Raw genomic sequence first — 27,477 nt, forward strand, 5'->3', positions numbered from 1 at the left:
GTGATCCACGTTGGTACTAACAACATAGGCAAGACTAGGGTGGAGGACCTGTTTGGGCATTACGAAGCACTAGGCAGGAAATTGAAGCACAGGTCCTCAAGGGTCATAATCTCCGGATTACTGCCCGAGCCATGTGCCAATTGGCATAGGGACAAGAAAATTAGGCAAGTAAACACGTGGCTAAGGGATTGGTGTGGGAAAGAGGGATTCCACTTCATAGAACATAGAACATAGGAGGGGGCATTGGCATCAGTTTTGGAACTGGGGGGATCTGTACCATTGGGACGGTCTCCACCTGAACCGATCAGGTACCAATGTTCTAGCGAAGAGGATAAATAGGGTGGTCAGTAGGACTTTAAACTTCTGAGTTGGGGGGAAGGGAAAGTGAAAGCGACAGGGAGTATGGCGTTAAATGGAAAGATAAGCAGCAGGATAGCATGTGTCCAGGCGGATTTAAAATTGAGGCAGACTGAGAATGCAGAAAAAAACAAGGATAACTTAGGACATCATATGACTTCCAACATCTCTAATGATAAGGAAGTTAGCATTAAGGTACTTTACCTGAATGCTCGTAGCATTCATAACAAAGCCGATGAACTAATGGCACAGATAATAGTGAATGATAATGATGTGATAGGCATCACAGAGACTTGGTTACAGGGGTGTCAGGACTGGCAGTTAAACCTCCATGGTTTTTCAACTTATCGAAAAGACAGAGAGGTGGGCAGAGGGGGTGGGGTTGCCTTGTTAGTTAAGAACAAAATTAAATCAATGGCATTGAATGACATAGCGTCGGATGATGTGGAGTCTGTGTGGGTGGAATTGAGGAACCACAAAGGCAAAAAAACCATAATTGGAGTTGTGTATAGACCTCCTAACAGTGGTCAGGACCAGGGGCGCAACATGTACCGGGAAATAGAGAAGGCATGTCAGAAAGGCAAGGTCACGGTGATCATGGGAGACTTCAATATGCAGGTGGACTGGGTAAATAATGTTGCTAGTGGATCCAAAGAAAGGGAATTCATGGAATGCTTACAGGATGGCTTTTTGGAACAGCTTGTCATGGAGCCTACAAGGGAGCAGGTTATTCTGGACCTAGTGCTTTGCAATGAACCAGACTCTATAAAAGATCTTAAAGTAAGGGAACCCTTAGGAAGTAGCGATCATAATATGGTAGAATTCAGTCTGGAGTTTGAAAGAGAGAAGGCAAAATCGGATGTAATGGTGTTACAGTTGAATAAAGGTAATTATGAGGGCATGAGAGAGGAACTGACAAAAATAGACTGGAAGCAGAGGCTAACCGGGAAGACAGTAGAGCAAAAATGGCAGGAGTTTGTAGGTATAATTGAGGACACTGTACAGAGGTTCATTCCCAAGAAAAGAAAGATTACCCGGGGAGGGATTAGACAACATGGCTGACAAAGGAAGTCAGGAAATGTATTAAAGAAAAAGCGAGATCCTATAAAGTGGCTAAGAACAGTGGGAAATCAGAAGATTGGGAAGGATACAAAAGCAAACAGAGGATAACAAAGAGTGTAATAAGAAATGAGAGGATCAAATATGAAGGTAGGCTAGCCAGTAATATTAGAAATGATAGTAAAAGTTTCTTTCAGTACATAAGAAACAAACGACAGGCAAAAGTAGACATTGGGCCACTTCAAACTGATGCAGGAAGCCTAGTGATGGGAGATAAGGAAATAGCAGGAGAACTTAACAAGTATTTTGTGTCAGTTTTCACAGTGGAAGACATGAGTAATATCCCAAAAATTAAAGGGAGTCACGAGGCTGAGTTGAGTATGGTTGCCATTAAGAAAGAGATAGTGCTAGAAAAGTTAAAAAGTCTTAAAATTGATAAATCTCCTGGCCCCGATGGGATACACCCTAGAGTTCTGAGAGAGGTGGCTGAGGAAATAGCAGAGGCATTGGTTGAGATCTTTCAAGAGTCACTGGAGTCAGGAAAGGTCCCGGATGATTGGAAGATGGCTGTTGTAACCCCCTTGTTCAAGAAAGGATCAAGGCAAAAGATGGAAAATTATAGGCCAATCAGCTTAACCTCGGTTGTTGGTAAAATTCTAGAATCCATCATTAAGGATGAGGTTTCTAAATTTTTGGAAGAGCAGAGTCTGATTAGAACAAGTCAACATGGATTTAGTAAGGGGAGGTCATGCCTGTTGGAATTTTTTGAAGAGGTGACAAGAAGGTTAGACTAGGGAAACCCACTGGATGTGGTCTATCTAGACTTTCAAAAGGCCTTTGATAAGGTGCCACACGGGAGGCTGCTGAGCAAGGTGAGGGCCCAAGGTGTTCGAGGTGAGCTGCTGGGATGGATTGAGGATTGGCTGTCTAACAGAAGGCAGAGAGTTGGGATAAAAGGTTCTTTTTCAGAATGGCAGCCGGTGACGAGCGGTGTCCCGCAGGGTTCGGTGTTGGGGCCACAGCTATTCGCATTATATATTAACGATTTGGATGAGGGGACTGGGGGCATTCTAGCGAAGTTTGCCGATGATACGAAGTTAGGTGGACAGGCAGGTAGTACTGAGGAAGTGGGGAGGCTACAGAAGGATCTAGACAGGTTGGGAGAGTGGTCCAGGAAATGGCTGATGGAATTTAACGTGAGCAAGTGTGAGGTCTTGCACTTTGGCAAAAAGAATAAAAGCATAGACTACTTTCTAAATGGTGAGAAAATTAGTAAAGCCAAAGCACAAAGGGATCTGGGAGTGCTAGTCGAGGATTCTCTAAAGGTAAACATGCAGGTTGAGTCCGTGATTAAGAAAGCGAATGCAATGTTGTCTCTTATCTCAAGAGGGTTGGAATATAAAAGCAGAGATGTGCTACTGAGACTTTATAAAGCTCTGGTTAGGCCCCATTTGGAGTACTGTGTCCAGTTTTGGTCCCCACACCTCAGGAAGGACATACTGGCACTGGAACATGTCCAGTGGAGATTCACACGGATGATCCCTGGAATGGCAGGTCTAACATATGAGGAACGGCTGAGGATACTGGGATTGTATTCGTTGGAGTTTAGAAGATTGAGGGGAGACTTAATAGAGACGTACAAGATAATACATGGCTTGGAACAGGTGGATGCTAGGAAATTGTTTCCGTTAGGCGAGGAGACTAGGATCCGTGGACACAGCCTTAGAATTAGAGGGGGTCAATTCAGAACAGAAATGCGGAGACATTTCTTCAGCCAGATATTGGTGGGCCTGTGGAATTCATTGCCACGGAGTGCGGTGGAGGCCGGGATGCTAAATGTCTTCAAGGCTGAGATTGATAGATTCTTGTTGTCCCGAGGAATTAAGGGCTACGGGGAGAACGCTGGTAAGTGGAGTTGAAATGCCCATCAGCCATGATTGAATGGCGGAGTGGACTCGATGGGCCGAATGGCCTTACTTCCACTCTTATGTCTTACGGTCTTAACACCAACTAGCCACAAAACGACATGACCAGCTATCCTTAGTAGCCACACACTCAGATGGCAAGCAACATGAGTTTGACTGGGACAACACTACTATTATAGGACAAGCCAAACAGAGAACAGCCAGGGAATTCCTAGGGGCATGGCACTCATCCACAGATTCAATCAATAAGCACATCGACCTGGACCCAGTATACCGGCCACTGCAGCGGACAGCTGGAACTGACAACCGGAAGCGGCAGGTACAAATCACTATAAACGCCGGAGGAAACATCACAGAAGCACTTCACAGGAGGCTCCCAAGCACTGAGGATGTCACCTAGACAGGGGACGAAACGACTGCAACACAAATTCCAGCTCGGCGAACAGAACCACAACAATGAGCACCCGAGCTACAAATCTTCTCCCAAAGTTTGTTTATGGTGTTCTGGTTGGAGTACCAGGCCTCTAGGAATTCTCTGGCATGTCTTTGCCAGGAGAAAGATATAGACAGAAAGCAGGAGACAACAGCTTCGCTTCACTTGAAGGACACCACTGATGATGTTACCTAGCCAGGTAATGAAATGTCTGGATATCAAACCTACAGCTCAGCGAGCAAACCTACACCCTAAAGTTCACCGAATTTTCTGAGTAACATATGAACAGGAGTAGGCCATTCAGCCTCTTGATTCTGTTCCACCATTTAAGGGGATCATAGCTGACTGTGGCCAAGTTCCATATACCTGCCATTTGTCCCCATATCACTTAACAAAAATTGATCTACCTCAGATTTAAACATAATAACAAATCTAGCATCAACTGCCATTTGAGGAAGAGTTCCAAACCTCTACCACCCTTTGTATCATCTCTACTGTACAGTCTAGCCCGAATTCTCAGACAACACCCTCTAGTTCTAGAATCTCAAAACAGTTGAAATAATTTATTGTTACTTACCATGTCTTTTCCTGTTAATATCTCAAAGACTTTGATCAAATCACCCATAAACTTCTAAATTCTAGGGAAAACAGGTGCAATTTGTACAATCTCTCATGATTTAACCTCAGAAGTCCAGGTGTCATTCTTATAAACATACATTGTACTCCTTCCCAGGTTAACATATCCTTCATAAGGCCTTCTTGCCCACTGTCCTTCCTCCAAGTCCAAAATTATGTTATCTAACTAGGACATTCACTGTGTGAACTGTTACCTCTCTTTCTTCCTGACTCCTATCATTGCTGTCACCTTGCACATGCTACACTTGCTCTCTTATCTTCCTCCTGACAATGATTTTGATTCAACATGTTCAAGTGACATAATTGATTCTTTTTCCTGCAACCTGGAGTATATATATCCAATGAGTTATTTTATTACCCCTCCTAATTACCTTCCATGGATCACTGAGTTACACTTTTACACACTCATACTTTGTCTCCTGTTTGAAATCTTCCAGTTATAGCATGTTTGTCTGCCAGTCCCTCCTTCTCTGCTTGTGAAATTTTTAAATACCTGCATCTCTCTAGAAACAATGACACATAATTCAACACTGAGATTTATCTTTTTGGCCTTAAAACTTATCTATCATCAATATAACAGTACACTTATTTCATGACCATTGATCAATTTGAATGAATTAAGCCTAGCAGGTTAATTTAGTGATTCATTAGGTTATTTGTATCTCGGCTCCTGAAAGGTGCAAATATTTACACAAAGGAAGAAGCAGAAGCTTAGTGTCTGTGTGACACTAGTCTTCAAGCCTAGTGTCCTTATGGAAGCTAGTTGCAAAAAAAAAGTGACTCCTGTAAGGAAAATACTTGTTTCAGACAAGGGTCTTCCTCCTCCTGCCTGACTTCTGGCACAGCATCCCAGCAGTTGGACAATGCCAGCATTGTCAATGCAGTAGTAGGCAGGGTGTCCATTCACATGATTTAAATACAGTAGATCACAGCACCACCATTTTGATATACAGGTGAAGCTCCATTTATAGTCACAATGTGCTATACTCTCTTTAGTAATAAGTAGTACTTGCCAATTGAACATTTTACTTACAAATATTTAAATTGAGTGCAAGAGATCAAGTCTGCAGCAAAGGATGTGTTCTGAATGTGTAAGGGGAGGGGGGTGGTTATACTCAAAAAGTGTAGTGCTGGAAAAGCAAAGTAGGTCAGGCAGCATCCGTGGAGCAGGAGAGTTGATGTTTCAGGCATAAGCTTGTAATGTTGATTCGCTTGATCCTTGGATGCTGTCTAGCACCACACTTTCTGACTCTGACTCTCCAGCATTTGCAGTCCTCACTTTCCCCTAGAGGGGTTATGACAAGCCTATACAAAGAACGCACATGGAAAATGACAAGATGGTAATCAACTGTATTATTCTTTACCTACATATTTGACATTTAAATTGATTGTCATTTTTGGATTAATTTTTCAAACCTTCAAAATTCGACTGATTCGCCACTATCTACAGTAATCTGTGCCCTGGAAATCTGGGATGGGGCAGATGTGCTCATATGTAGTACTATACAAAAATATCTTGCTTTTTGTGATTAGTGTTCAAACAAGATTGATCCTATGATCTGTACTTAAAACCTTTTTTCTCCCCCTCCTGAAACTGATAAATTATAATTTGACATAGTCCCACAGTCAGATATGCAATGATAGTTTTATAATTTGCAGGTATTTGTGAAGTTATTTTACATTCAGCAGTACAAGGAAACCCCATAATGCACAGCAGGTTGCCTTAATCACTGAGTGGTACTGTCCTTTCCTCTGTAGCTAGCTGACAAAGCATGGCCCTGGGATCATAACTGGACTCCCTTACTTCCTATACTAGTAATAGAAATATTACGTTCCCACATCTCATACCCTGTAAAGTTCTTATCTCTTTGCTGAAGGCAGACTTAAAAGATACTCTGACATGAAGTTGAGTTTCAGACCATTGGTTTGTTTTAAATGTATTTGCCTAGCGGTATTATCATTTTACTGTTAATCCAGAAACCAAGGTCATGTTCTGGAAGCCCTGGTTTGAACTCAATAAAAATTGGAATTAAGAGTCTAATACAGAACACAAATCAATTGTCTGGTCTGGCCTTCATGTGACCCCAGACCCACAGCAAATGTGGTTGACTCTTTAATGCTCTGGGCAATTAGGAATGGACAATAAATGCTGGTCTAGCAAAGAACACCCACATCTCATGAACAAATTAAAAAATGTTTCCATAATTAAGACATATATTAATCCAAGTAATAGATTGTTTTCTTTATAAACATGAGCTGACATTCTTCAGTTTAAAATTTTGACATTCACTGGCACCAGCTTAGATAACTCTCAGTTCACTCTTTAACAAATAACAGATAGGGTTCCCGGCTCTTAGGTCAAAATACATTTTCCACTGAACGCATTGCAGCTATTTCACTGAGACTAATTAGTCAACCCAAAGATTACTTTGACTAAAATGTCTAAAATTCTTCCTCAGAGGCAGCTCCCTCAGGAACAGGGATGATTTGCTCCCATTCAGGTTGGATGGGCTTGGAAATTATTGTGAAGTCCATTACACATTTGACTGACTGCTGCATGTGGGCCAGGCTGTGAATGATGTGGCCATTTAGATTCATCAAGGGTCTTCCCCTTTGTTTACTGAGCAGTTGGCGTTACTGTACTGTCCAAACATTGAGCTACCATGATCTTACCCCACCAACCAACCAACCCTGACCAGCAGGCAGAACTAGATACTACAGCCCAGAAAGATGACCATTTAACCAACTCAATAGACGCAAGGCAGAATACACTCTAATTTTCCACAGGGACTTGCTAAGCGCTGGAGAGGAGAGGGGGATTTGAGGGAGACGGTTTTGGTGCTGTTTTATCAGATGCATTTTCCAATAGATTTCTAAACAACAGGCCAGATATTTCCTCCACATTCGCCCTCAAGTTCGATTTCACCCCCAACCTCCGACGGCGAGCTGCAGAGACGAAACGGCACATATCCCCGTGAACAAAGAGAAGGCACTTTTAAAAAGACGAGAGGAAGGAGCACCAACGGTCGGCGCTTGCAAGGCCGCCCGCCCAAACCATCAAACAAAGTCCCGCCCCGGAACCCCGTTGCTGTTGGTCACCTCTCAGGGGCAACTCGTATTCCTATTGGTTAGTCGAGCTATCAATCCCCGTCTTACGCGAGCAGCAGGTGGATTTGAATCTGACCAATGGAAGAGGTGATTACAGAATTGCTTGGTGACCAATCGGGTGGAGCGTTGCTCGTGCGGGTGGGTGTGTGAGGGGGCAGGTTGGTTGGGGGAGGGGGTGGGGAAACCGATAATTTCAAACGCGCGTCCGCACTAACGGTCCCGTTCAACGGCGAAGGGCGCTTTTGTTGTTTAAAAAAGCGGGTGGCACCCTCGGAACGGCGATCGTTTCACCCTGTGGGGCTGGCTGCAATCGGATCGGTAAGGCCGAAGTGAGCGAGCGAGGGGAAAAGAAACGGTTTGTTGTTTATTCTCCTGTCTCGGTATTTATGAAATAAATTGAAGCGTCACAGAGAAAGGTGCACTCCATTTTCTCCTCTTCTGGCGTGCGGGGCTGGACAATGAAGCCGGGGTTTGTCGGTGCTGCCTTTCCCCCTCTCTCCCTCCCTCTCTCCCCAGGCCTAGGGTTCTGGAAGCCTGGTAGCGAGCCCCTAGTCTGGCGGGCTCGGTTTGAGAGGCCGGGCGGGCGGGCGGGCGGGGGTCGAGCTGGAGGCCCCGCCTTTACCTGGGGGTGGTGGGGGAAGGTGGTCGATCTCTTTTAAACTCCCCCAATCTGTTTTTTTTTCCCCCAAAAGGATGGATGTGTTTCATGAAAGACTGAAGAGCTGGACTATTCGGTGTGAGGGATGTTGATGAGGGCACTCCACCATCACCGCCAACCTTTCTCTCCTTTCCACACCCCTCACCACTTAGATGCAGGTTTATTTCCTTTTAGGCAGAAGGAGACAAGCTTTTATTGCCTTATTTCGCACCGCTGCTCACCTCTTCAGGCTTCCCGAGAGCCGCTTGAAGCCTTCGGGGGGGATTGGATGGAAAGGTTGGTGAGGAATCTGGAGCTACTGTCCCTCTGGGATGGGGAGATGTGGGACCCATGGTCTTTCATGGTATCCTCGGATTCGCATACTGATTCATTTTTTGTTTAGAAATGAAGAATGCTTCTATCCCAGCGTTTTTCCTCTTGCTTTTAGATCCCCCTTCCTTGCCAAGGTGCCTATTGTTTAAAGGGCCTGGTTCAGACCATTGTGCGTATTCCCCAGCCCTTCTCATGGGATGGCAACAGCGCAGTCATGCGGTTTCCACCGCTTCAAAATTAATGACTTACAGTATTTGCATATGATGGTTGAAAAATAACGTTGGCATCGTAACCAGGTAATTCTTGCCGCACTTCTGAGCGGCGCTACCTTGAACTCTCCCTATGTCAGCATGCTTACATTTACACCCAAATCGAAATGTGACATGAGGACGCATTTTAAGCCGCACCTGGTAACCTGCAGTGCTTTCCAGTGTTGGTTATAGTTCTTCATGAATTTGCATTGATTCGGAGCACTTTTTTTTGTTGTATGCGGATCACTAAGAGCTGAATACCATTTGAGTAAAATCTGAGTCAGATAATTTTTTGGGGAAATTCTTTTAATTGTTTTGGCTTCAGCAGATAAATATTTAATGCTTCAACGTCCAAGGCGCACTGAGTAGTGAGCCTTGACATTTAAGTACTATGCTTATTATGAGTTTTTATTATGCAACGCTTTCATTAATAGTGTTGATCTCTTAAGTGTGTTGAATAAATGTTACTCTTCATTCATTTGTAGTTACTGGTAAACTTTTTCAGACAAGATTCTGTCAATAACCATGCAAGAAATGCATTGCCTTCTGCATCTGGGCCTTCCCCTTTTATCAAATTCAAATGATTGTTAGGGAGCAGTGTAGAATCCGAACCAGGAAGTATAAATTTGAAATCAGAGTCCAGTCAGGCGAAGGAAGCAAAATAGTTGAAGGACTAGAAATGGATTGATAGAGGTAAATATTTCAATTAATTTGCCCTGTGGAACTATTGAAGGGTTTTAAGATATTTTGATTTCTTTTTGAAGTTTAGTCAAAAAGAATGCTAAATGTAAAATTCATCTTTAATTGTAATTGTAGTTTCTTTCATTGTTTGTCCACCTTGGTCTTTAGTGTTTTTGCCAGTATAAATATGGGATTTTGCAACACAAAGTAGAATCCAGTATTCCTTTTACTGTGCATTGAGCTCAGCGAATTCACTGAGAAAGGGAGAGGTTTTTTTTAAAATAGTAGTCAGAGAAGGAATGGGAGAGGGCTGAGTATTTATGAATATAGAAGTATTAATTAAAATTAATAGTTTAAACAAGATGACTACATGATTATAAAAACAAGAACAGACACGCAACAAAGTGCAGAAATGCATTTATCTGATATTCCACAGTTGCGGGATCAGATATTAGAGAGGCTGCAGAAAGGATTTAAAAGGAAGTTATGATAAGTGTGAAATAATTGGGAAGGCTTGGTTTGTTTTAGTTCAACTAGAGAAGATTGGAGGGTAGTGGGGTACTTATTTTAAGACAGAATAGGTAGGAATCCCCAATTACTTTTAGGTGAAACTTTTGTCACAGGAGGCATGGATTTAATTAAAAGTTTGAGAGTTTTTAGTGAAAACTTTTGCCCAGAGTGATATTGGCATTCACCCTTGATTTCTCTCTCCACATTCTTGGTTGCAACAATGGTTTATGATTGTTTTTTGCATGTGGCTATATTTCTCTACAAGGAAAGTGTAGTTAACTATTTTTGCTATAGTTATGAGGAGCCAATTGTAAGGGTTTCTTGAGTGAACAAAAGCACTTGTGCTAACCCAAAAAAAGTAAACTGCATTGAGTATGCAGCTGCCATGCAGTCACATATCCAATATTTCCTTTAAATCTGTATTTTGTGGCACCTATTGGAAACTGATGTGCCTGTACAGTTTGTTGTGCTTGGCTGTGCAGTTTAGAGGAAATGTTTCACATGTGCCTTCTCACTTGTGCATAATTGCACATTATAATAAGAGATGAAGAGCATGCATTTTAGAGTGACTTTGGTATCCTTGAGGTATAAGGTCTTAACCAAAGATTGCATTTGATTTGTTGGTTTTGGGAATATAACATTAATACATTTTTGTGACGTCTTTAAATTCTTGGTTCTGTTAATAAGTTGAATATGCAATTGAAATACCACTGACCACAGACCAAAAGTTGGAAAGTGAGATTTTGCTGGATGGCTCCTTGATGTGTATGGACTGGACCAGACCAAACCCCCTCAAACTTTATCATGGAGAAAGCTTCGACCTTGATTTTTCTGACTTTAAAGGCCAGTGCCAAGTGTTGCATTCTAGATGCAATTCAGTTGGTCAATCGGAGGCTTCAAGCAAAACCTGTTTTATTCGTACACTATAGTTAAAAGTACAAACAAAAGAAAGAAATATTGGAATAACTTAACTCTATTGGAAAACTTGACAATGTAAGATTATTTAACTATCGAGTTTTGAGAAGATTTGTAGCTCAGGTTGAGATTCTGTATGTAGGTTTGCTCGCTGAACCTTCCAGCTCAGCGAACAAACCTACATCCGTTATTTAACTATGAAATATCGACTGGTCTGATGTATTAACATCCTTTAAGGACACCCTTGGCAAAGGCAAATTCAGTCAATAGATTGTCTCCCATGCAATCTTGGAGGAACCAATATCAACAGAAAAAGGTGAGTGTCCCCATCTGCCTGCCCACTGGGGGCAAACTACTACAGTCCCATCACTTTTCCTGCCACCAAATTCCTCCATCGTCCTTATCAAAGTCGCAACAATGTATTTGAGGAGAAAGTGAGGTCTGCAAATGCTGGAGATCAGAGCTGAAAATGTGTTGCTGGAAAAGCGCAGCAAGTCAGGCAACATCCAAGGAACAGGAAATTCGACGTTTCGGGATTCCTGATGAAGGGCTTATGCCCGAAATGTCGAATTTCCTGTTCCTTGGATGCTGCCTGACCTGCTGCGCTTTTCCAGCAACACATTTTCAGCTCACAACAATGTCTTGGCAGTTACAGTCTCTTGCCCTAACACGTGTTGATTTTTAACTTAAATGACAGCAAAAATAAGCTCCATATAAACATTACTAGCAGCATAAATGTTGAAATGTTACAGTGCTAGCATTATACTTAAGGTCTCCTGCATTTTGGAACATTTTTGTTGATGATTATTCAACTATCTGGAAAAAAACACCCAATACATCTTTTTATCTTTTATCTTGCAACATACAGCAGCAATACCCATGTCACTTTCATTGATATCTACCTTGAATGGCTTTGCGTAATTAGATGTAGCTATAACAGGTTTCAGGTTATAATATTCCCTGTCTACTGAAATTTTCTGCAGTTCTTCATCAAGTCCGTGGAGCAACAACATTTGGAAGTTCTTATCTTAACAATCAAAACCACTCAGTCCCAGGAATTGTAGTACTTTAGTATGGGGAACGTCCCCAGTAATCTGTTTTCACATCCCATGAAGCCATTTGTCCATGATGGAAGATATCGACTGTAGGAAAATAGATGGGGACATCTTGCAAAATGTCCATCTTACAGAGGAGGAAGTGCTGGATGTCTTGAAACGGCTAAAGGTGGATAAATCCCCAGGACCTGATCAGGTGTACCCTAGAACTCTGTGGTAAGCTAGAGATGTGATTGCTGGACCTCTTACTGAGATATTTGTATCATCGATGGTCATAAGTGAGGTGCCGGAAGACTGGAGGTTAGCTAACGTGGTGCCACTGTTTTAAGTAGGGTGGTGAGGACAAGCCAGGGAACTATAGACCAGTGAGCCTGACGTCGGTTGTGGGCAAGTTGTTGGAGGGAACATGATGTACGTGTATTTGGAAAGGCAAGGACTAATTAGGGATAGTCAACATGGTGTTGTGTGTGAGAAATCATGTCTCTTATACTTGATTGAGTTTTTTGAGGAAGGAACAAAGGATTGATGAGTGCAGAGTGGTAGATGTGATCTATGGACTTCAGTAAGGTGTTTGACAAGGTTCCCCATGGGAGACTGATTAGCAAGGCTAGATCTCACAGAACACAGGGAGAACTAGTCATTTGGATACAGAACTGGCTCAAAGGTAGAAGACAGAGGGTGGTGGTGGAAGGTTGTTTTTCAATCTGGAGACCTGTAACCACTGGAGTGCTACAAGGATCAGTGCTAGGTCCTCTACTTTTTATCATTTACATAAATGATTTGGATGTGAGCATAAGAGGTACCGTTAGTAAGTTTGCAGATGACACCAAAACTGGAGGTGTAGTGGACATCAAAGAGAGCTACATCGGATTGCAACAGGATCTTGACCAGATGGGCCAATGGGCTGAGAAGTGTTAGATGGAATTTAATTCAGATAAATGCGAGGTGCTGCATTTTGGGAAAACAAATCTTAGCGGGACTTATACACTTAATGGTAAGGTCCTGGAGAGTGTTGCTGAACAAAGATACCTTCGAGTGCAGGTTCATAGCTCCTTGAAAGTGGAGTTGCAGGTAGACAGGGTAGTGAAGAAGGCGTTTGGTATGCTTTCCTTTATTCGCCAGAGTATTGAGTACAGGAGTTGGGAGGTCATGTTGCAGCTGTACAGGACATTGGTTAGGCCACCGTTGGAATATTTTGTCTCCTTCCTATCGGAAAGATGTTATGAAACTTGAGAGTTCAGAAAAGATTTACAAGGATGTTGCCATGATTGGAGGATTTGAGCTACGGGGAAGAGGCTAAACAGGCTGGGGTTGCTTTCCCCGGAGCGTCAGAGGCTAAGGGGTGACCATATAGAGGTTTACAAAATTGAGGGGCATGGATAGGATAAATAGACAAGGTAAAAAACAATGACTGCAGATGCTGGAAACCAGACCCTGCATTAGTGGAGCTGGAAGAACACAGCATCCAAGGAGCAGCGAAATCGACGTTTTGGGCAAAAGTCCTTCATCAGGAATAAAGCTTTATTCCTGATGAAGGACTTTTGCCTGAAACATCGATTTCGCTGGTCGTTGGATGCTGCCTGAATTGCTGTGCTCTTCCAGCACCACTAATGCAGGATAAATAGACAGTCTTTTCCCTGGGGTTGGGGAGTCCAGAATTAGAGGGCATAGGTTTAGGGTGAGAGGGGCAAGATATATAAGAGACCTAAGGGGCAACTTTTTCATGCAGAGGGTGGTACGTGAATGGAATGAGCTGCCAGAGGAAGTGGTGGAGGCTGGTACAACTGCAACATTTAAGAGGCATTTGGATGGGTATATAAATAGGAAGGGTTTGGAGGGATATGGGCCGGGTGCTGGCATGTGGGACTAGATTGGGTTGGGATATCTGGTTGGCATGAATGGGTTGGACCAAAGAGTCAGATGTACAGCATGGAAACAGACCCTTTGTCCAATGACTTGATCCAGAAACATGAATTGAGCTTTTGCGAACTCAATCTTGGTCAAATTTGTTGCCAAACCTGTTTCCTGAAGTCTATTGAACAATTCCAGTAGATAAGACCATAAGACATAGGAGTGGAAGTAAGGCCATTTGGCCCATCGAGTCCACTCTGCCATTCAATCATGGCTGATGGGCATTTCAACTCCACTTACCCGCATTCTCCCCGTAGCCCTTAATTCCTCGAGACAACAAGAATCTATCAATCTCTGCCTTGAAGACATTTAGCATCCCGGACTCCACTGCACTCTGCGGCAATGAATTCCACAGGCCCACCACTCTCTGGCTGAAGAAATGTCTCCGCATTTCTGTTCTGAATTGCCCCCCTCTAAATTTAAGGCTGTGTCCACGGATCCTAGTCTCCTCGCCTAACGGAAACAATTTCCTTGCGTCCACCCTTTCCAAGCCATGTATTATCTTGTACGTCTCTATTAAGTCTCCCCTCAATCTTCTAAACTCCAACGAATACAATCCCAGGATCCTCAGCCGTTCCTCATATGTTAGACCAACCATTCCAGGGATCATCCGTGTGAATCTCTGCTGGACACGTTCCAGTGCCAGTATGTCCTTCCTGAGGTGTGGGGACCAAAACTGGACACAGTACTCCAAATGGGGCCTAACCAGAGCTTTATAAAGTCTCAGTAGCACAACGGTGCTTTTATATTCCAACCCTCTTGAGATGAGTGACAGCATTGCATTCGCTTTCTTAATCACGGACTCAACCTGCATGTTTACCTTTAGAGAATTCTCGACTAGCACTCCCAGATCCCTTTGTACTTTGGCTTTATGAATTTTCTCACCGTTTAGAAAGTAGTCTATGCTTTTATTCTTTTTGTCAAAGTGCAAGACCTCGCATTTGCTCACGTTGAATTCCATCAGCCATTTCCTGGACCACTCTCCCAAACTGTCTAGATCCTTCTGTAGCCTCCCCACTTTCTCAGTACTACCTGCCTGTCCACCTAACTCCGTATCATCGGCAAACTTCGCTAGAATGCCCCCAGTCTCTTTATTCAGATCATTAATATATAATACGAACAGCTGTGGCCTCAACACTGAACCCTGCAGGACACCGCTCATCACCGGCTGCCATTCCGAAAAATAATCTTTTATCCCAACTCTCTGCCTTCTGTTAGACAGCCAATCCTCAATCGATCCCAGTAGCTCACCTCGAACACCATTGGCCCTCACCTTGCTCAGCAGCCTCCCGTGTGGCACCTTATCAAAGGCCTTTTGAAAGTCTAGATAGACCACATCCACTGGGTTTCCCTGGTCTAACCTACTTGTCAAAGAATTCCAACAGGTTTGTCAGGCATGACCTCCTCTTACTAAATCCATGCTGACTTGTTCTAATCAGACTCTGCTCTTCTAAGAAGTTAGAAACCTCATCCTTAATCCTTATCTCCAAATGTTCCTTCTATGTGTGACTTAAGCCACCTACACAATTGGATAATCTCAAACTGACTATTGGTTAATCTTTAAGATGTGGCTGGCACATTTTTCATACCAAACAGCATGACTTTAAAGTGGTACAGTCTCAGTGTCAGAAAAGCAGGATTTCCAATTACCCTTTCAGATAAAAGTAACTACCAGCATCCTCTGAGTAAGTCTAACTTTGAAATGTAACTTGCTTCTCCCACCTTCTTAACAGTCTTTCAAACGTGGAATAAGCTACGAGTCAGATTTTGTAACTACATTGACTTTGTGATAGGCTCACTCAATCCTTGGGTTCCATGTGATTTTTGGCACCATTACTATGGTTAAACTCCATTTGCTGCAACTCACTTCAATTTTATTGTCTCAGCATTCACTCAATCTCTTTGAACCTGTACCAACTTTAGAGTGTTAAGGGTGTTGCTTAAGGGAAAGTGAGGACTGCAGATGCTGGAGATCAGAGCTGAAAATGTATTATTGGAAAAGCGCAGCAGTCAGGCAGCATCCATGGAGCAGGAGAATTGACGTTTTGGGCATGAGCCCTTCTTAAGGAATGATGAGTGTGCGAAGCAGGCTAAGATAAAAGATAGGGAGGAAGGACTTGGGGGAGGTGTGTTGGAAATGCGATAGGTGGAAGGAGGTTAAGGTGAGGGTGATGGGCTGGGGGTGGAGAGGTCAGGAAGACGATTGCAGGTTAGGAAGGTAGTGCTGAGTTTGAGGGTTGGGACTGAGACAAGATGGGGGGGGGGGGGGAAATGAGGCAACTGGAGAAATCGGAGTTCAACCCTTGTGGTTGGAGGGTTCCTAGCCCGAAGCTGAGGCGCTCTTCCTCCAGCCGTCATGTTGCTATGGTCTGGCGATGGAGAAGTCCAAGGACCTGCATGTCCTTGGTTCAGTGGGAGGGGGAGTTGAAGTGTTGAGCCTTGGGTTGGTTGGTCCGGGTGTCCCAGAGGTGTTCTCTGAAACGTTCCGCAAGTAGGCGGCCTGTCTCCCCAATACAGAGGAGGCCACATCGGATGCAGTAAATGATGTGTGTGGAGGTGCAGGTGAATTTGTGGCGGATATGGAAGGATCCCCTGGTGCTTTGGAGGGAAGTAAGGGGGGAGGTGTGGGCGCAAGTTTTGCATTTCTTGCGGTTGCAGGGGAAGGTGCCGGGAGTGGAGGTTGGGTTGGTGGGGGGTGTGGACCTGACGAGGGAGTCATGGAGGGAGTGGTCTTTTTGGAACGCTGATAGGGGAGGGGAGGGAAATATATCCTTGGTGATGGGGTCCGTTTGGAGGTGGCGGAAATGACAACGGATGATATGATATATATGGAGGTTGGTGAGGTGGTAGGTGAGGATCAGTGGGGTTCTGTCCTGGTGGTGATTGGAGAGGTGGGGCTCAAGGGCAGAGGAGCAGGAAGTGGAGGAGATGCGGTGGAGAGCATCGTCGATCACGTCTGGGGGGAAATTGCAGCCTTTGAAGAAGGAGGCCATCTGGGTTGTTCGGTATTGGAACTGGTTCTCCTGGGAGCAGATGCGGCAGAGACGAAGGAATTGGGAATATGGGATGGTGTTTTTACAGGGGGCAGGGTGGGGGGAGGTGTAGTCTAGGTAGCTGTGGAGTCGGTCGGTTTAAAGGAAATGACCATGTTGATTCAGTCACCTGAGATGGAAATGGAGAGGTCTAGGAAGGGGAGAGAGGAGTCTGAGACGGTCCAGATAAATTTGAGATCGAGGTGGAAGATGTTAGTAAAGTGGATGAAATGTTCAGCCTCCTCGTGGGAGCACGAGGCGGTGCCGATACAGTCATCGATGTGGCAGAGGAAAAGGTGGGGGGTGGTGCCAGTGTAACTGCGGAAGATGGACTGTTCCACATATCCTATGAAGAGGCAGGCATAGCTGGGCCCATGCTGGTGCCCATGGCAACTCCTTTGGTTTGGAGGAAGTGGGAGGGTTGGAAAGAGAAGTTGTTCAGTGTGAGGACTAGTTTAGTCAGTCGAAGGAGGGTGTTAGTGGAAGGGTACTGGTTGGGTCGGCGGGAAAGGAAAAAGCGGATGGCTTTGAGCCCTTCATGATGGGAGAAGGTGGTGTACAGGGACTGGATGTCCATGGTGAAGATAAGGTGTTGGGGATCGCGGAAGTGAAAATCATGGAGTGGAGGGTGTGGGTGGTGTCCCGAATGTAGGTCGGGAGTTCTTGAACTAAGTGGGACAGGACCGTGTCGAGGTATGCAGAGATGAGTTTGGTGGGGCAGGAGCAGGCTGAGACAATGGGTCGGCCGGGGCAGTCAGGTTTGTGGATTTTGGGCAGTAGGTAGAAATGGGTGGCGCGGGGTTGTGAGACAATGAGGTTGTTGCTTAATCCTACATCTCCATCTTGTCTAATTAGATTAGTACTTCCCAACTTCTTCCCACGCATCTCCATATGTGATTTGTAATAACTCTTTCAGGTCACTTCGATTTTGTTTTGGAAGGTAACTCAGTAATTTATCCCTATTTTTGAGACCTTCCTCAATGTCCAGTTTAATTTAGTGTCCAGTTCAGGTTCCTCTGAACTTGTTTTTTTTTGCTGTGTATTGTAATCAGTAACCCATTCTCTTTGTTTCCTTTCCTATCAAAATACTGCTTGAGCATAATGTGACAAATTTCTTTCCATTTGGCATTTTTACTAACTAATTCATCTGATTAAATTTCCTTTCAGTTTGATCAGGCCCAGTAAACCTTACCTTTTAAAGGTTCATGCACTATTGGGAGTAACACTAACACTTTATTTTCTTGAGCAAAATGTAGAATTTTTGATTTATTCTCTGTTTGAATGTCAACTAGTCACCTCATTCATTCTGTTTAATCTTTCCCTTAAGTTTGACACTTGGTGCAAGTACGTGGTCTTTGAACTCTGACTCACTGATTTTTCTCATCAATTAATGTCAGTGGTCCTTGCACCTCATGTCCAAAAACTAATTTGTATGGACTAAATTGATCACGTGCATCCCTAATTGCAAAAAAGTACAAATGGAATACTTTTGCCCAATCCTCTGGATAGTCAACATGGTCTTTAAAGTTTGCCACTATTCTAATGTTCACTGCGATTCTGGATGTTATGCAGTGGATATGAATTGTTTTATTCCTAAGCATGCATAAATTTTGTAAAGTTTGACCCCTGATCTGGTTTTATTTCTGTGGACAGTCATTATCTAATGAAAGTTTGAGTAACTCTTTTACAGTCCTTTTTAACTGTGACACTGCTTGATAGAATGGCAGGCAGTAGACATATCACTATTGTCAAAAAAATACTGATTCTAATGTTTTAGGAGAAGTTCTACACAATCAAGACTCTTGTAAAAAGTTTCTCAAATGTGAGAATGGTATTAAGTGTGCTGGTTTTATCGCGACTTAAGGCTTTCCAATCATGTATCATGTATGACATGTCTGGCAAAAGTCAAACACATGCTTGTGCATTCCAGGCCAATAAAAACGTTTTTGAATTTTGGCTTGAATTTTCCTTCTAAATGACCTATTGGTAGTTCACGTGCTACTTGCAATATCACCTTTCTTTAACCTACTGGTGTAAACTCATCAAGCTTTCACACTAACAAAAGCTTGATGAATGTCTGCCCATTTCTGATTTCCCAGAATGCATGATGGTGTCCATTTCCTCCTCTTTGCTACTTTTTATTTAGCCCTGAGACTGAACTGTTAGCGTGGGAACACAGTGTGTTGAAGTAACAGGCAAGTGGAAGATCAGGGTCATTTTTGTGGACAGATTATAAGCGTCCCACAAAGTGGTCTTCCAGTCTCCGTTTCACCTCCCCGATGTAGAGGAGACAGCGTTGTGAGCAGTGGATACAGTAGATGACATTGAATGAAGTGCAGGTAAATCACTCCTTCTTCCAGGTGGCGTGTTTAAGGCCTATGGAAAGAATTAAATTTCCTGAGGGTTTGGGAATCTCTGGAAGATGCTAGGCTGGATCATCTATACTTGCAGCTAAAACTTATTGTGAATTTTTCTCTTTTACACTGCCTTGTTGGTTTGTCATCTTGGAGAATGAAACATTGTTGAAGATTCTTCCAGTAGTTTGTTCAGTTACTATCACCAGTCATGATGTGGCAGGTCTGCAGTGCTTATATCTGATCTGTTAGTTGTGGTATTGTGACATTGTTTATCTTGCTTCTCCTACTGTTTGGCATGCAAACAATTCTGTGTTGTAGTTACACCAAGTTGACACCTGTTTTTCAATATGCCTCGTGCCACTCCTGACCTACCCTCCTGGAATCTTCTTTGAACCAGGGTTGATCCTCTGACTTGATGGTAGTGTAGAGTGGGATATATGCTGGGCCATAGGATTTTAAATTTGTTGTTTAGTACAATTCTGCCACAGCATCTTTGGCTTGCCTTTTCTTGAGTTGTGAAATCAGTTTGGAATCTATCCCATTTAGCATTGTGATTGTGTCATAGAACGCTGGAGCATTTCCTCATTGTGAAGATGGGATTCAGCTGAAGAAAAAAGAGTAGATGGTAATTAACAGGTTCGTTCTTATTCAGATTTGATTGGATACCATAAGACTTCATGAGATTTGAATCTTATGTTGACTCTTAGGGCATCTACCTGCTAATATCATACCACTGTGCTGCCACATCTGCTAGATCTGTTTGTGGAAACGTGAAATATTGCTATCTGAAATGTTTAAAGAATTGGTACAAAGATAAGAATTTCTATTCAAGTTCAATTGTGTTGTGCTGTTGATGTAACACACTAATTTCTAGAAAGTGTGTGTAAATTCCAGCTTGAATTAAAATGTTGTTAAACTGTGACCTGTATGGAACACTTTATTTTTGAAATAGTTCTCGAGATTTATTTTTCCCATTTAAACTATATTAACACGTGCTCAAAACATTGAAGATGCAATGTATGCTGCTGTTATTGTTTTCTAAATTTTCTCAACTGCTTTAGATTAGATTCCCTACAGTGTGGAAACAGGCTCTTCAGCCCAACCAGTGACTTTCTGAAGAGTAACCTGCCCAGACTCCTTTCTCTCTGACTAATGCACCTAACACTACTGGCAATTTAGCATGGCCAATTCACCTGACCTGCACATCTTTGATATGTGGGAGAAAACCGGAGCACCCGGAGGAAACCCACGCAGGCACAGGGAAAATGTGCACACACACCATCACCTGAGGATGGAAGTGAACCTGGGACTCTGGTGCTGTGAGGCAGGAGTGCTAACCACTGAGCCACCGTGCCGCCCATTATTTTGGACATCTTCTAAAAAGATGCATTTCATAAAAATGCAGCGTCTCTAATCTGCAACTTTGTGTGGGTCACATTGCTTTACTTCTATTCAAATCCTTTATTAGAAAATAACATCAGTATGTGGATCACTCTACAGTAGGGGTGATTTTAAAATGCTGGGTCACTAAAAAAACAAATGCAATTTCTGTATTGGTTGGTAGTGAGGGTGTTAGCATGGTCTGGAAAATAGGTTCATTTGGGATGGTTAAATCAAGGTTGAATAACCTTCCTTCATTGTAAAGAATTTGCAATCTTCAGTAGTTCACAGCAAGATGACTCATGCCTTGATACTTATGCATAGCATTGTGCTTTGTCTTCTGATCACTAATCTGCTCTGTTCTGTGTTCCCTAGCACACGTGACCCCTGATACAACTTGTCACTCAGTCGGTGAATTTTATAATAAATGTTTGAAAAAAATTGATGCATGGGAGATTTTTTTCTCTGTAATGACCCTTTTCAGAGTTTAAGTTTCACGAGTGATGTCTTGGACCCTCTGAGATCTTGGGGAAAATCCAGAAGTGTTGTCCTTTGTGTAATCTCTGCTTGTTTAAATGTAGTACCTTGCAAACCTGCACAGAAGCTGCTTCCATCTGTGTTTTGTCAAAGCTCCTTGTTACTGTACTACCATTCTTGTTGCACAACCGCATTTGGTTACCAGATCATTCATAGTCTAGGCATTCTTTTTGAAGCAGTTCATGGTGCTTGGTTACTTATAGAAACTTTTAGAATGGTAATCAAACTGAGTGTTAAATGAGTTAAGATAGTGTCCTACATACTAGATTAATGAAGTTTAGGCCATAAGACATAGGAGTGGAAGCAAAACCATTCAGCCCATGGAGTTCACTGTGCCATTTAGTCATAGCTGATGAGTGTTTCAATTCCACTTAACAGCACTCTTTTCCCCCTAGCCCTTAATTCCTTGCGAGATCAAGAATTTATCAATTTTTGCTGTGAAGTCACCCGATGTCCCGGCCTCCACTGCGCTTTGTGGCAATGAATTCCACAGGTCCACCACACTATGGCTGAAGAAATGTCTCCTCATTACCGTTCTAAATTGAACCCCTCTCTAATTTTAAAGCTGTGCCCACGGATCCTCGTCTCACCTAGCGGAAACAACTTCCCAGCGTCTGCCCTTTCTAAGCCATGCGTTATCTTGTAAGTTTCTATTAGATCTCCCCTCAACCTTCTAAACTCTAATGAATACCATCCCAGGATCCTCAGCCGATCATCATCTGTTCGGCCGACCATTCCAGTTATCATCCATGTGAATCTCCACTGGACAGGCTCTAGTGCCAGTATTCTAAAGGGGACCAACAAGAGCTTTATAAAGTCTTAAAAGCGCATCGCTGCTTTTATATTCCAACCCTCTTGAGATAAATGAAAACATTACATTTGCTTTTTTAATCACAAACTCAACCTGCAAATCAACATTGAGAGAATCCTGGGCTAGCACTTCTGGATCCCTTTGTATTTTAGCTTTATGAATTTTCTCTCTGTTTTTAAAAAAAAAGCCCATTCCTGTATTCTTTGGTTTAAAAAAAGTGCAAAACCTCACGCTTGCTCACGTTGAATTTCATCAGCCATTTCCTGGACTACTCTCCTAAACTGTCTAAATCCTCCTGCAGCCTCCCCACCACCTCAGTACTACCTGCCTGTCCACTTAACTTTGTATCATCGAACATCGCCAGAATGTCCCCATCCCTTCATCCAGATCATTAATATATAAAATGAGCAGCTGCAACCCCAACAGTGAACCCTGCAGGACCCCACTTGTCACCAGCTGCCCTTCCAAAAAAGAACCTTTTTCTCCCAAGTCTCTGCTTTCTGTCAGACACCCAATCCTCAATCCATGCCAGTAGCTCACCCTGAACACATGGGCCCTAACCTTACTCAGCAGCCTCTCGTGAGGCACCTTTTTATCAAAGGCCTTTTGGAAGTCTAGGTAGATTACATCCACTGGGTTTCCCTGGTCTAACCTACTTGTTCCCTCTTCAAAGAATTCTAGCAGGTTTGTAAGGCACAGCCTCCCCTTACTAAATCCATGCTGACTTGTTCTAATCTGACCCTGCACTTCCAAGAATTTAGGAATCTCCTCTTTAACTATGGATTCTAGAATTTTATTTTCAACCAAGGCTAGGCTAATCAGCCTACAATTTTCCATCTTTTGTCTTGATCCTTTCTTAAACGAGGGGTTGCAACAGCAATTTTCCAATCATCTGGGACTTTCCTGACTCCAGTGATTTTTTTTTATTTTTAAGATCACAGTCAGAGCCTCTGCTATTTCCTCAGCCACACCTCTCTCAGAATTCTAGGATATAGCCCATTGGTGTCAGGAGATTTATCGATTTTCTTTTTTTAAGACCGTTTCAGCTTTTCTAGCACTTTCTTTTTTTTTGTAATAGCTACCATACTCAATTCTGCCCCTGACTCTCCTTAATTGTTGAGATATTACTCATGTCTTCCACTATGAAGACTGACGACGTACTTAAGTTCTTCAACTATTTCCTTATCTCCCAGCACTAACCTTCCTGCATCAATTTGGAATGACCTAATTTCTACATCTGCCTCTTGTTTCTTAGTAAAAAAGTTTCTTTCAATACTATAATTTCTAATATTATTGGCTTACCTTCATATTTCATCCTCTCCTTCCTTATTTCTTTGTCCTCTGTTTTTTTTTGTAGCCTTCCCAATCTTCTGATTTCCCAGTGCTGTTGGTCACTTTATCGGCTCTCTTTTTCTGTTTTCTGACTTCCTTTATCAATCGTGACTGTCTAACCAATCCCTGAATAATCCATCTTTTCTTTGGGATGAATCTTTTGTTATTGTGTCCTCAATTAGACCCAAAAACTCCTGCCATTGTTGCTCTGTCTTTCCCCCTCGACTCTGCTTCCAGTCGATAATAAAGTTGGCATATATTCAAATTATGATTTGGAGACGCCAGTGTTGGACTGGGGTGTACAAAGTTAAACCTGTTGGACTATAACCTGGTGTTGTCTGATTTTTTTTTTATTTGGAAGCACTAGCTTTTGGAGCGTTGCTCCTTCAGGTGATTGTCAAAGTATTTCAAATATCTTTAAAGTATTTTCTGCATGCGCAGGTATTCTGTTAGCATGCATTTCTATCCCACCAAAAAAAGTTGTGTACATTTCCCAGCTTGTTTTGGGAGTCATGATATTATGCCAGTGATAGGTTTAGCTTTATCTAGCTGAAAGGGCCATACATTGGAAAAGTAACAAACTGTTTGCAATGAGAAACAAATAGTGCTGTCAGCAGCATGTACTAAGTAAAACGGAAGATAATAGTAATGAGGTAAACAGCTCCAGCTGTGGCACTTATGAATGCAAAATGATTGGTGGCCAATCATTTCTCTTTGTAGATGTTCCTGACAACCTATGAAACTCTGCTATCTTCAACTGAAACTTGCTTTTACAATGCTTTGTTTCATTTGCAATTCCTAAGCTAATGAAGTTGTTTGTTGTTTGCATGTGCAAGATTTATTAATCGGTCAAAGCTTGTAAATGTACTAACTAATTCAAATTCCACCAGACAATCGTCCTCTTTCATTAAGTGTCTTAGCGTTGACAGTTTATATCAATACTTGAAATTTCCCACAAGGTACAACCATTGACTGGAAACCCAACTGAGCTACTCAAAATTATTAGTAATTAATGGATTAGAGGCTTTGTATTCTCTGGTGTACAATTAGCTTTTTTGGCTCCCCAAAGACATTAATATCCGCAAGACACAAATCAGGAGTTTGCTAAAATACTTTCCACTTGACTTGATAGGTGCTATGGAATAACACAAACATGTGGGTGCAAAACGTGCACTAACTCGAACTACTTCTGCACCTTTTCATTTCCCACCAGTCCAAGAATAAGGAAATGTAGTGGGAGCAGAGCACCTTCCAGTTTGCACCCATGTTTCATACTATCTTGATGCTTGTTTTATAGCGTTACTTTTGCAAACTTTGCTTAAAATCCTAGATCCCTTCTTCAAAATAACTAAATTTTTTCAAGTCCAATACCGAAGAACACTTTTTTTATGCTCTGAAACTCTTCCATTGCCTTGCTTTTGTCTACCATTGCAATTTTCATCTTATTCCATCTCTTTTTTTCAGTGCTGTTGTTCTCTAGATCATGTTCCTAAAGCTCTTGATTTTCGTCCTCTCAGATCATGGTTCCCTGTGCTCAACCAAGCCTTCTTGCTTGATTTTCTGGTGTCCTGAGATGCTGTCCCAAAAGCTGAAACACCTGCCCTTTTTAAAATAACTTTGCTTGGAAACTGCATTCAGTACTGTTTGCATCATTTCCACCTTTTTATCCACTGTATCATCTAGACTGCCTAAATGCTGATCTGTCCTTTCCAGAAATAACAAAGAACAATATGCTGAATGTTAATACAAAGAATAAAATGCCTGGGTTATTTAAAAGTTTGCCTCATCTCTTTGAAGTTCAGCAGATTGACAGGCGATCGTACTGAAATGCTGCTTATTACAAAAATTATTTCTAGCCACTTAAGGTTGAAACCTGCAAGAGCAAACTGTTTGTTTGTTTGAAGCCAATTAATGTGGCCACGACACAGTTCTGTTCTGACCAGTGATTTTAAATGTGTTTCAATTTTGGTGCTATATTACTTTGGAGATCCATGATGTGGAGATACCAGTTTGGACTGGGATGGACAAAGTTTAAAAATCACACCAGCCACCTGATGAAGGAGCAGTAGTCTGAAAGCTTGTACTTCCAAATAAACCTGTTGGACTATAACCGGGTATTGTGGTTTTTACTTGGAAATGCTTTGGGAATGTTTCTGAGGAATCCAATTGCTTTCAAAGCAAGATCAGGACAGATTTTGTTGCTGTCTAATGTTTGGATATAGTTCTGTAGTTAGGCAATAAGATGTGGAGCAGAAGTATGCCATTCGGCCCATTGCATCTGTTCTGCCATTCAATGAGCTCACAACTGAGTTGATAATCTTTAACTCTGCTCTCCTGCCTTATTTCAATAACCCTGATTCCCTGGTTAAAAATCTGCCTCCACCTTCAATATACTCAATGGCCCAGTCTCAAATGCCTTCTACAGAAAATAATTCTGTTGGGAATTTTTCTCATCTAAGAAGAGAAATTTTTCCTCATCTGTCTTAAATGAGCAGCATCTAATTCTGAGATTGCAACTAAACGCAAGGGGAACCAACCTGTACCCTGTCAGGCCTCTTAACGGTTTTGCATTTCGGTATGATCTCCTCTCAATTTGCTAAACTCCAAAGAAACAAGGCAAACCTGCTTGGTCTCTCCTCAAAATCCTTACATGTCTATGCTACTTTGAATTATGACTAAATGAGTGAGGAGGGAGCAAAAAATAATGGGGTCTTTATTCCAGCCGAATCTATGAAGTCCACCCATGTTGTATAGTGAAGAGTGGCTTGGATCATAATACCTGTTTATTTTCCAGGTTGCTATTTACTGAGCACATTACATAAGCATCATGGGGGATGAATGCGAATGGATGAAATTGCCGATTGACCAGAAATGTGAGCATAAGGTAGGTGCTCGATTTTTCTTTAGTTACAAGTATTATTGGAACGATCGCTAAATATTTGTGGAGAATTAATTGAACATTGACCAAATCTGAGGTAGATATTTGTGGACGACTGTTGCAACAGTTTTCGTTGAATGCATTGATTAGATTAGATTAGATTAGATTACTTACAGTGTGGAAACAGGCCCTTCGGCCCAACAAGTCCACACCGACCCGCCGAAGCACAACCCACCCATACCCCTACATTTACCCCTTACCTAACACTACGGGCAATTTAGCATGGCCAATTCACCTGGCCCGCACATCTTTGTAACTGTGGGAGGAAACCGGAGCACCCGGAGGAAACCCACACAGACACGGGGAGAACGTGCAAACTCCACACAGTCAGTCGCCTGAGTCGGGAATTGAACCCGGGTCTCTGGTGCTGTGAGGCAGCAGTGCTAACCACTGTGCCACTGTGCCGCCCCATTGCATAACATCAACTACGTAATTCAATTCCAGAAGTAGTCCAAGACTAGAAATGAGGGACTAGAATCTTTGAAGGTGTGTGGACCGTTGAAAAGGCATTTTTTTATTTTAAAAAGTGGAATCTTTGCTAAACACAAAGAAGGAGTAAATACAAAACTTGTGAAGTAGGAGTTGGCATGGGGCAGGGTGACAGTAGGCACGTGGACACGAGATGGCTGCTGAACCATAAGTTGGCCACCTGCCACACAAGATGACTACCAGACCACAATATGGAGAGAGACAACAGAGTAAGCAGAGATACTGCCTGGAGCCACCAGAACACTAGCACAATGTACTCTCAACCTAGTTGATTAGTTTAAAGCAGTTCAGGAGAGAATATACATGAGTAGCGTATATTGCCCGCTGAAGTGTCTGGGTCCAGCTATCCGTTTAATATGGACTTAATACAGAGTGATAACAGCCAAGGCTGCAGTAATCGTCCTTGGGAGGAGCAATTAGCGCCCATTATTACAGCAATGGACTTCGCACAGACAATGAAGCTGACAACCTCCGTGCTGAAATTAACAAAGGCTGCGCTGGAACTGGCAAAGACTGCACTGAAGCTGCTAATGATTCTGCAATGTTTGTAACAACCAAACTATATTTCAGAAACAATAACCTCATCACTGACCTATTATATCACAAAATATCTTGACATGTCCTCTGGGTTGAGTGAAGAATCGCAGCTGACCACTGTGCTGTTCGTGTCTTTCTCTCCCATAGCTCTGGTATTTCGTTGTACCCTGACTCTAACTCTAAGGCTGGTGATTTTCCCCATACCACTAGGTAGTTCTGATAAACCTTTATAACACTGGCTAGGTCTCCGCTG

General features: G+C 42.7%; 1 protein-coding gene across 3 annotated transcripts in view; it reads left to right on the top strand.

Annotated features, from left to right (window-relative positions):
• The first annotated feature begins 7,693 nt into the window (after positions 1-7,693).
• ckap5 (cytoskeleton associated protein 5) overlaps positions 7,694-27,477 on the top strand; it is a 119,478-nt gene continuing 99,694 nt past the window's right edge. Inside the window, exons 1-3 of one of the 3 annotated variants that reach the window (XM_060839087.1) lie at positions 7,694-7,836; positions 8,604-8,784; positions 26,055-26,144. In XM_060839087.1, coding sequence (XP_060695070.1) covers positions 26,088-26,144 — 57 coding nt within the window. In that variant the 5' untranslated portion in view covers positions 7,694-7,836; positions 8,604-8,784; positions 26,055-26,087. Of the gene's footprint in view, positions 7,874-8,603; positions 8,785-26,054; positions 26,145-27,477 lie in introns of all 3 variants that reach the window. The other 2 variants (XM_060839086.1, XM_060839085.1) reach the window with 2 other exon arrangements.

This window comes from Hemiscyllium ocellatum, chromosome 18 (genome assembly GCF_020745735.1).
Source record: "Hemiscyllium ocellatum isolate sHemOce1 chromosome 18, sHemOce1.pat.X.cur, whole genome shotgun sequence".
In the NCBI taxonomy this organism is placed as follows: Eukaryota; Metazoa; Chordata; class Chondrichthyes; order Orectolobiformes; family Hemiscylliidae; genus Hemiscyllium; species Hemiscyllium ocellatum.